Genomic DNA, 10132 nt, shown 5'->3' on the forward strand with positions numbered 1-10132 from the left:
AGGTGGAAGCACATAAAATTGTAGGAGCCATGAGCAGAATGCAGAAGCCATATGCGCATGTGCGATGTATAGCTCTTCAGATACCATGCCTGCGTTCTGAAACCTTACTCGAGTTAACTCTAGTTAACTCGAGGCGTTCAGAAATGCCGAGTTGACCCATTTGTGGCGTTCAGAAACACGCTTGAGTCAACTCTCGAGTTAACTATTTCTACCCACGTCGAGGAGGTAGGTAGAAATTACTCGACATGCGCACATATATAGATTCCGTCATATAAGGGGCACATAACGCATGTTCTCGAAACACGCCTTTTTTAGGTTAAAGTTATTCACAAGAACCGGCGAACAAAAAGGGATACGGACACTATTTTCTTGATGCGCTGCCATATTTTCACTCATATTCAATGCTTGATGGGAGAGCGCCATGTTAACCCGTGATGTTACTTTCGTCGTCCATAAACGACAGTAACCCGAAGTCAACTCTAACTCTACTCCTACTCTACCTGGGTAAAAGTTTCTGAACGCAGGCCATAGCGCATGCGCATATGGCTTCTGCTTTCTGCTCATGGCTCCTGCAATTTTATGTGCTTCCACCTTTATGCTACGTTTATGCTAAGTTATGCATTTTGTGCGCGATGGCCTTTAAGCGGGGAGCACACACTTCTGCACAACGCATAATGCGTAAGCATAAGAAAACTGATTGGTCTATTTCTTTATGCACATGTGTATGGACCAATCAATTTTCTTATGCTTACGGATTATGCGTTGTGCAGAAGTGTGTCCGGGCCCTTAAGGTGGAAGCACATAAAATTGCAAGAGCCTTGAGCAGAATGCAGAAGCCATATGCGCATGCGCTATGGTATTTGTAGAGCTCTACAGATACCACAGCGCATGCGCATATGGCTTCTGCATTCTGCTCATGGCTCCTGCAATTTTATGTGCTTCCACCTTTAAGCGGGGAGCACACACTTTTGCATAACGCATAATGCATAAGCATAAGAAAATTGATTGGTCTATACACATGTGCATAAGGAAATAGACCAATCAAATTTCTTATGCTTACGCATTATGCGTTGTGCAGAAGTGTGTGCTCTTCGCTTTATTCTGCATTTATACATGATTTCTGATTTCTATTCCCTGTTGCCTGGCATTGTGCAAGGGGCTTAAGGGGATTCTATAGTGGAGGCCGAACTTCCTCGACGTCGGTATATAATGTCAACATTTCTAATCCTGTTTTCTATGTTAAGCCTTGTATACACGATACTAAAAATCGGACCCGAGTCCTCTTTCCGAGAAAAAGTTACTAGAACTTGAATCGTGTATACAGGCAACTCGGATGAATTTCTCGAATAGAAATCTCGTACAGAAAAATGCATCCTGTCCCATTTTTCCGTACAAGTTATCGATTCAATTCCATGTTGCCAATGTTATTACTTTATAAATAGCTAGTCAATGATGGTCAATGTAACGTTGGACAACGGAAATGTATATAACTTTCATAAATCTTTGATAAATATTAAGGCCATTGCACCTAAAAAAAATTGTCATAATCGTAAGGTTGTAAAAAAATAGACCAATCACACTCGATTATTCTTCAAGCGCGAGTGTAACAATTATCCTAAGTTGTACATACATAGTGTAAATACATAACTGTCTTACATACATATACGAGTCATAATTGAACACGAGAACCTTTACGGCCATCTCAGCCAATAGTAACCAATAGTAACCATAGAGGACTTGGACCGATTTCTAGCATCGTGTATACAAGGCTTTATCAGAGAGAAGAATCTCTGGCTTTGGGCCGGTCTCACAGTCTCCGATTAAAGGTGCCTTTTCATGCTGACGCTCGACGCTCATTTTCAGCGGTAAGAAGGTCGCATGACCACAATTGACGCCGGCGTCAATTGAAATTCATGAAAAGGAAAACAGCGTCAAAATTTCGGCGTCTTCGCGCTGCTTTGGCTTTGACGCTTAAAGCTGAGAAAATCCAGCTTTCTTTGCTTGACGCTAGCGTCAGATCGAAATCACGTGATCTCGCGATACGCTGAAACGAGCGTCCCATGAATTCGCACCTTAACGTGATTCTCCGATTAAACTCACTCTTCGTCTCTTTCTAGGGGGATAGTTAGAAAGAGATGCAGAGTGAGTTTAATCGGAGAATCACGTTAATCCGAGACTGTGAGACCGGCCCTTTATCTTAAGCTTTATATATCTATATCTGTCCTTGTCTAACGAGAGGCATCTGTCCTTGTTCGATTGCTGCGCCATCTCTCGCTACACGCAATACTGCTTATCCTATCAACCTGAATGTGCTTTTGCTTAATAAAACTTTATTAGAAAAAATCTTTTTTTCTAGGCTTTGAATCTTAGTCGAAGAATCAAAAAACGACGTAGCTATGAACGCCACAAGCCAGTTATCTCTGTGGTAACTTTTCTGACACCTCTTGCTGAAAACTCATCTTCAAGCCAAAAGGATCGATAGCTGTGCTTTCGCAGTCTCTATGCGTACTGAACGTACGAACATCGAGATCAAGCCCACTTTGCCCTTTTGCTCTACGCGAAATTTCTGTCCTCGCTGAGCTGGCCTTATGGAGGATTCACATTGCGTCCGATGTTCGACGTACGACGATCCGACATCCAATAACAGAATTTATTATTAGAGACAAAAATTTCTTATTGGATGTCGGATCGTCGTACGTCGAACATCGGACGCAGTGTGAATCCTCCATTAGTTCTATTTACACAATATTGTTTCTACATATGTTGTCCCTAGTCCGCCTGGGTATCATTTTATACACATAAACTGCAGTATTTTTGTTATTGTCGTCAGATGACAGCTGTATGTGCCCAAATTAGTAAAATTTTTAATTTTTTTTCATTCCCGATATGAAATCGTGTGTCGCGGACTAGATTTTGTGCGTACTTTAATTCTGTAAAAGAATTTTGCAATTCGGTAAAGCCAATTCAAAGATTTCTTATAATACAAAAATGTCGGTAACTACCTGCCACTAGGTCTCCTTAAATACAGGAATATTCCTATATATATATATATATATGTTTATGGCTGGTATTCATAGGCCGGTATTCATAGTCGGTTCTTATATTTAAGACCATCTTAAGTACAATCTTAAGATGTCATGAACCAATCACAGAGCCGTATTAGCATCTTAAGACATTAGACGGTCTTGAATACCGGTTGGTTATTCTTATATTTTAGATTTTACTTAAGACGGTCTTAAATATAAGACCTGATTATGAATACCGCCCATAAGTGCAAAATCATCCCCCAGGTAGCATTAATGTCTAAAAGACATCATAAAGATGTCTTTAAAATGCCAGAAATCTTAAAGATGTCTTTATGATGTCTTTTAGACATTAATTGCTACCTGGGCTTGGACGGTGTTCATGCTGAACTTCGCATGTTTAAGATCGCCGGCCTCATATTTTAAATTATCTCAATAAGTACAATCTCGAGAAAACTTATGCGTAAGATTATACCTGATTATACTATGAATATCATCGTGGCACTCGGATGACGAATCTCGCGTGACTTCAGACGTGAAATTGCAGACTGATAAAATTACAGATTTTTACTTTTTCAAAAAAATGTGAAGATTCAAGGAAATCGTCGGATCCATGTCTTTTGAGACGAGCAATCTGAGATCGCAGATAATGATGTTTAATCAAAATCAGTAACTTGTGTATTATGTGCATTAACAATCCTTAACATTAAACAAATTCGCATTAAGGTAGTTCGATAATGAACAACTTTTGCCAAAAGTAATAGGTTTTATTTTTTATATCGAAAAAAGGAACTCTCCTAAATCGATTAAGCCTAGAAAAAAGATAATTCACCGTCCCGTTCTCAAGATATTTAATTTTAAAATTATTAGGTGATTTTAATGATTTTAACTTGATCTAATAGGAAAAGAGGTTATTTTCCTATGAATAACACGAGTTTGCAAAAAATCTTTTGCCAAAAATGTCTGAACAATATATATCGATGGAAAGAGGACACTGTGAGGAAGCCTATAGTTGAAGGTGAACACGATCCACCGTACAGTTTTTTTTTAATTAATAATTAAAGTTGAAAACTAGTCAAGCGACGCGTTAACACACACTTTATTTAATCTATTTCAGGCAAAATATTATTCTACAACGAAAAAATTCTTTACTAACGGTCTTTTTACGTTGTTATGAAGCTTTGCGATGCGTTATTCTATTTTTTTATAATCATAAAAATAAAAAAATTATAAACATTGTTTTGACTTCGGCCCTTCATCATCGAACTACCTTAATGATATTATTATTTGCAAGCGCCTCGCTCAAGTAGAAAAAGATATTAGCTCTCTCGTACTTTTAGCTGTAAAACGGCAATCTTTCAGTCCTAAACAGTATTTCTAGAAAGTACAATTTTTTGCCCTAATACAAATATAACAATATATCGCATAAAAACGTAATTCGGACTATCAATAAAAAGGTCAATTAAATATAATGATTACCTAGAATATATAATAAATAATTTGTGAATATAATTTGTAAAAATATCACACACACTTCCGTACCTTCGAGCACAGAATTTCCCGTCGTTTGAATTCCGTTGCACAAAGAATTTGTTATAATAAGCGCTTGAATTAAAATTGATTAAAATTATAATAGCGTACGATGAGAATAAATAGATAAATCGAGAGATCCCCGAACGTTCCAATCGAAGAAAATAACCGTCAAAAGTCATTCTATACTGTTTAAAGTCAAGGATACCTTGTCACCAGAGTCACCAGAGAATTAGATCATATATGATATATGGGCTGTTGATACATGGCTACGCTGCTACTTCACCGAAATTCTTGTGACCGGTGTCCTTGGCGTGCTGCTGTGCTGCCGCTTGTCCGCTTAGCATGACTTTACAGTCAATACACATCAGGGTAAATTTTTGCACATCCGTGAACTGGCGACTCAATCTTGCCTCTTTCGCAAGTTGAGCGGCTTCTAGAAGCACTCTCTCATCCTCGGTGGGAAATATCGTTTGGATACTGCCACCCTGATAAAGAAAATGCATTAAAGTCAAAATTATAAAGTTTACAAAAGACTGATAGAATTCTGTGTTGAAAGATAAATGTAAAAAAAAAAATTGAGTCTTCTTAGTTTTGATATAATTTGACCCTTCGAGGCCATACCTCTTTTCTAATACGTCCCAGCTACACTGGGATGGTCACTACCCCAGACGGATTCAGTCTCATAATTTAAATTAATGCACGTAAAAATTCATTAAAACATCTTAAGGAGATCCTGGATCGATGGCAATGACCGATATTTATAGGTGTATGATTTTCTTCGAATTGGCTTTACAGATTTGAAATCCCTTTAATTTATGATATTCCTTTAATTCGTTAATTAATTTGGCTAAAATTTAGGAAAAACCGTTTCAAAGCAACTGCTTTGACAAGGAAAGCTGTTTTGAAACGGTTTTTCCCAAATTTTAGCCAAATTAATTAACGAATCTCATTAAATTTATGCTTGTTTTAATCAGTAAGATCAGCCGCAACCCGGTACAGAGCCGGATTTTCCATTTTGGCTCTTAAAAATTTATAATAAATAAAATACGGACTCGCAGCTAAGCCAACCCGACAGAGGTCTCCACCGTGTCTTCTGCCGACCCTTGGGTGTTGTTAAAAAATATGTATGGTGCAGAACCCGAAATGTGCTCGATGAACAAAAATATTGTAATTTTTAGTCGCGATAAGGAATATACACCAAGCGCACACCGGGATGGTCACTACCCCTATAATAATTTTCAAATGTTTACCAAACATAACTAACATGAATAAAAATATCTTCGCTCGTCTGAAGCAAAAGCTAATCGTATGTTTCGGCCTTTATTACGAGCGGTATTCAAGTGTTAATAAAGAATTTTACATTAACTTGTGATCCGTTTTAATTCGTAGCCAACGTTTCGACCTACTTGGTCTTCTTCAGGGCAACTATTGTTACATTCAAATAAATAAATTAATGTCTATTGGAGCTCACATAAGAAAATTATATACAATAACATTAAATTTTGATAGTCATTGTCAGTGATGCGTCACGCAAACAAAGGTCAAAGTCGTGCTCAAATTAGCGCTGTCATCAAGCACACAGTAAAAAGTTACCGATTACATTATCGCGGTTGACAAATTCGTATTCTTTACTTTCCTCGCAGCAGCAGTCCTCCATAGGAATAAATTGCATCTTATCGGTGGTCCTCTGTAGGATTGGAATGCATTTATCAGCTATGTTCGGCGTCTGAGTTTGTCGTTGTTTGTCATATGTTATGTAGGAGTAGATTCAGTCAAGCTCTTGTTCGCGCGACCATACTCAGTGGCAACTATATTTCAAATAGAAATAGTTAATCACATGGTTAGTATTGTAATTAAACGATAAAGAACTTACATAAGTGGTCACGTTAACGGGTCTTATGTTTTAACGAACGTATCTCCAAACCAATGTGTTTCGTATCGAGGACGTACTGCTAATGCGAGAGCAAAGTATATTCGATGGTCGACTCCGTACAGTCAATGTTTATGTTTATAGCTAGATAGTTCACTTAGAATGTCAAAGTAGGCCCTATCCAACAATTCGGTATCTTTGTTCAAGTTAATTCCATTGGTCTGTTCCTTTATGCGGATCATCTCAGAGATAATTCTTTTTTTATAATTACCCTCATAATCTAGAATTCGTGTTTCCTCCCAATTAAACAAATGGTTAAGAGCGGTAATGTGTTCCGAGACTACCGAATGCTTGGACGGGTCTAAATTAAGGCTCCTGGGTAGTCACGGTGGCGCCGTACCGTCGCGGCAGAAATAAGAACCTCTCCTCTCACTCTCTCCAATGGAGAATTCTGTCTTGTGACATGTTGACAACCTATTTTGCGTTACGTTAAATTTCTTTATTATTCGCTCGGTACTTGTGCTAGTTATAGCGTTAGTTTAACGTATTCGTGAAACTCGTAAAATTGACCGTATGGTAAGATTTGCAAGAAATACGTATGCGGAAGAAACATTCTCCACTCCTTTCGATAGTCGAAAACGGCTTGTTTTTCCGTATATGTTTAGGCTTCGTTTTATGGCTGTTTGTTTATTGTCGAGAGAAAAGGATAGTATCCGGTCAATTTTAGAAGCGTGCTGAAACGATCTATAGTGATTTTTTATTGAAATGTCTTTTTATTTCGGAAAATACCGCAACATAAAATAGGTTAATTTCTCGCCTCGATAGAGAGAGAGATTCAATATGGCCGCGGACTACCCAGGAGCCTTAACATTGTATTTATGCTCCCTCAGTCTGGTATTTAGCTGTCTTTTAGTCCTGAAGAAGACCAAGTAGGTCGAAACGTTGGCTACGAATTAAAACGGAAGTTTTACAAGTTTTACGAATTAAAACACAAGTTAATGTAAAATTCTTTATCAACACCTGAATACCGCTCGTGATAACTGACATGGCTTAAAGCCTTTCTACTGCATGGATCTTTGAGAGAGAGACCCAACTAAGGATTCTGGGTGAAGGGACACTGATTATAAAGCCTATCTTAAAAATATTGGGTTCTGAATTTTTATTGGGGTGGCCGCCACCCCATGTGGCCTCGAAGGGTTAAAAATATACGATAAAATCGAGAAAAAATAAAATTTTTAAGTATTGACATAAGAAATTTACATCAAGCGGCTCCAAGTAGAGAGGGTCATAATGGATTCCATCAAATATGAGGAAGACCCGTTGAGCGTAATGTTGGTCCTCGCCAAACCTATTGATGATCGCGTTAATGCTATCGATTACCGCTATCTCCAAACCATAAAACTTAGACAGAATCGACAACTCTATGGCGCCACCCCAAGCGTCAGATTTGAGGATCCACTCACAATATTCAACATTGGGTCTACCTAGAAATGCCTCGGAGTATTCATTCGGGTCTGCCGCTACCGCATTTGCTATAATTTCTCTCATAAAACTGGCGCAGCTAGTGTCCACTTTTCCTAAAGAAACACAAATTAAATAATTATCATAATTTACAGTTTTTGAGTTACATTTGTTTTTCCTTTTTCGATTTTGAAATATATGCAATTTTTATTTAGCCTTGATACTTTTAGGTACTTGTATACTTAAATCATATTTTTAAAAATAATATTTATTTTTAAAATTATATAAATTATATGCTCTTCTTTGCATCTTTAAACTTAAGAAAATTATTTGGATATATTCTACCTTTGATGGATTGCATCATATTCTAACGTTTTTATCTCCTAGTGCTTGCTCACCATTCAGGACGTAACCCACGCTGGTAAAGAGACAGGAATTATCTGCAGGTACAACCTTCCTCATAAGGACACCTGGAGCATTAGCAAAGTTGTCCTGGTCAACGATATGCGACCGTCCGAGATTGTCCAGTCTCTGCTCATGTCTATTGAACACGATCTGCATGTGATGTTCATATAAGAGATTCTTTTCTTGACTTTTTTAGACATTGAATGGGTTTCAAGCAAAATAAATAAATAAAATCATAATTTTAATGTGACAAAAATTATTTGTTATGTATTTAAGCTTAAATAGAGATAGGAATAAATGAAATGGATAACTCTAGTGTGTACAATTTTTATGTACAGATTTCAACTTTGATCAATGTCTCTATTTCTTGTCTTGTAAAGGTAAAGAATTTTTATGAATGACGGATTAAGGAAGGTGGTTGGTGTCATGGCACATTATGAGGCAGGCAGCAAGGAGAAAAAGCCTATAGGTGCGTCGCGATCAAATTTTTCATCACGTGAAATAAACAAGTTAAGGTTTTAAGGTGATCCTGGAGCCGTTTGTATTACCAACCAAATTCTATATCTGTCCTTGTATAGACAATGATGATAGACAAGAATAGACATGGTTATAGGTTAGAATTTCTTCGAAGCTCTCATTTTTATTCCAGGCTTTCAATCTCAATTTCAAAGGTACGTTATTGTTTGTGCACGTCTTCTAAAGAGTGGGAACATTTCATTTCGTACATATTACTTATATACAACTGTTTATATTAAAAAATGAGGTTATTTTTACATTTTTTTCAATTATTTACATTTTTTTCAATTATTACTAATTATTTTACATTCCCACTCTTCATTAGTACCTATACTTTACTCCTGTAAAAGGATTTTGCGATCTATAAAGCCGTTTCAAAGAACGAGCTTTGACTGTTTGTCGGTATCCAGGATCCTCTTAAATCGTTGTTTGTACAATTGAAACTCAAATACATTATTATCTACATTGAAATGTGGCAACATGCTGTTTTATTTTTACAATTTCTTGATAACTATGTAGACAAATTATTTCAGTCTTCGTAAAAGTCCTTTCTAAATATGTAAAGAGTTATTTGCATCTATTTTCATTAAATTCTTATCATTTTTAATATACTTTCGAGAGTTACATTACAGGTAACATTTTTGCTATGTCACCAGTGTTCAAGAGTATAACTTCAATATAATTAATTACTCGACAACTATGCAGACAATTATCTTCAACTTTGGCATGGACAACAAATTCCCATAAACAAATATCCTCCATAAATTTGAACTAATTCTTATCATTTTGATTTGAGCAACCACTCTCCTTAATGTGACCACGAATTACATAATATTTTGTATATTTGCTTGCTCAGACATATAGGTACTCAACAAACCAATGCTATATATTCTTTTTATATCATTTCCTGTGGTCTCAGGAGTTGACGAGACAAACCTGTTTCTCTTCAACGATAAGGGTGTCTCCGGAGATGATACCGGCGCGTTCAATCGTGGCGTCGGCCGCGTTTAGGTCGATAGGTTTCGGCGGAAAGCCGATAAGTACCTGGAGGGCAGCGGTTGGTACACCAGTGAGTTCGGCGAGCTTCGCCTTCAGCTGCGATACTTTATCGTGGGCCGTGAGACCATAAACAACCTTTTGACCTGTTTTGGTTTTCACTCGGAGCACGAAACTCGCCATGACCGTCAGTCCACTCCCTGCGACTAGAAACGGCCGTGACTCGGACTCGGACGACGTGTATTTCCGCCAATCAGCTGTTTCGCGCGTGCCTTCGCGGCACCTTTATTCTCGTTATCGTTGTTGTTGTTGTTGTTGTTGTTGTTGT

General features: G+C 37.4%; 1 protein-coding gene across 3 annotated transcripts; it reads right to left on the reverse strand.

Moving 5' to 3' along the window:
* Window positions 1–3658: 3658 nt before the first annotated feature.
* Window positions 3659–10126, reverse strand: LOC112451924 (ubiquitin thioesterase OTU1-like). 3 transcript variants are annotated; one of them, XM_025011829.1, is made up of 4 exons: window positions 9853–10126; window positions 8286–8442; window positions 7687–8003; window positions 3659–5041 (listed from the first exon to the last, which is right to left on the reverse strand). In XM_025011829.1, the coding sequence occupies exons 1-4, from the start codon at window positions 9985–9987 to the stop codon at window positions 4823–4825; spliced, it is 828 nt and encodes a 275-aa protein (XP_024867597.1). In that variant the 5' UTR covers window positions 9988–10126; the 3' UTR covers window positions 3659–4822. The 3 variants fall into 3 exon arrangements, with proteins under 3 accessions (XP_024867597.1, XP_024867596.1, XP_024867598.1); XM_025011828.1 differs by having other exon boundaries at window positions 9745–10126; XM_025011830.1 differs by lacking the exon at window positions 9853–10126 and adding an exon at window positions 9499–9716.
* Between the last annotated feature and the right edge of the window lie 6 nt (window positions 10127–10132).

This window comes from Temnothorax curvispinosus, unplaced genomic scaffold, assembly GCF_003070985.1.
Source record: "Temnothorax curvispinosus isolate PA1 unplaced genomic scaffold, ASM307098v1 QBEX01002818.1, whole genome shotgun sequence".
NCBI classification, from domain to species: Eukaryota; Metazoa; Arthropoda; class Insecta; order Hymenoptera; family Formicidae; genus Temnothorax; species Temnothorax curvispinosus.

Coding starts and splice junctions, on each gene's coding strand:
- LOC112451924 (XM_025011828.1), bottom strand. CDS start 9,987: ATGGCGAGTTTCGTGCTCCGAGTGAAAACCAAAACAGGTCAAAAGGTT. Junction 8,443..9,744: donor TTATCGTTGAAGAGAAACAG/GTTTGTCTCGTC, acceptor CATCACATGCAG/ATCGTGTTCAATAGACATGA. Junction 5,042..7,686: donor TCTACTTGGAGCCGCTTGAT/GTAAATTTCTTA, acceptor TTTCTTTATCAG/GGTGGCAGTATCCAAACGAT.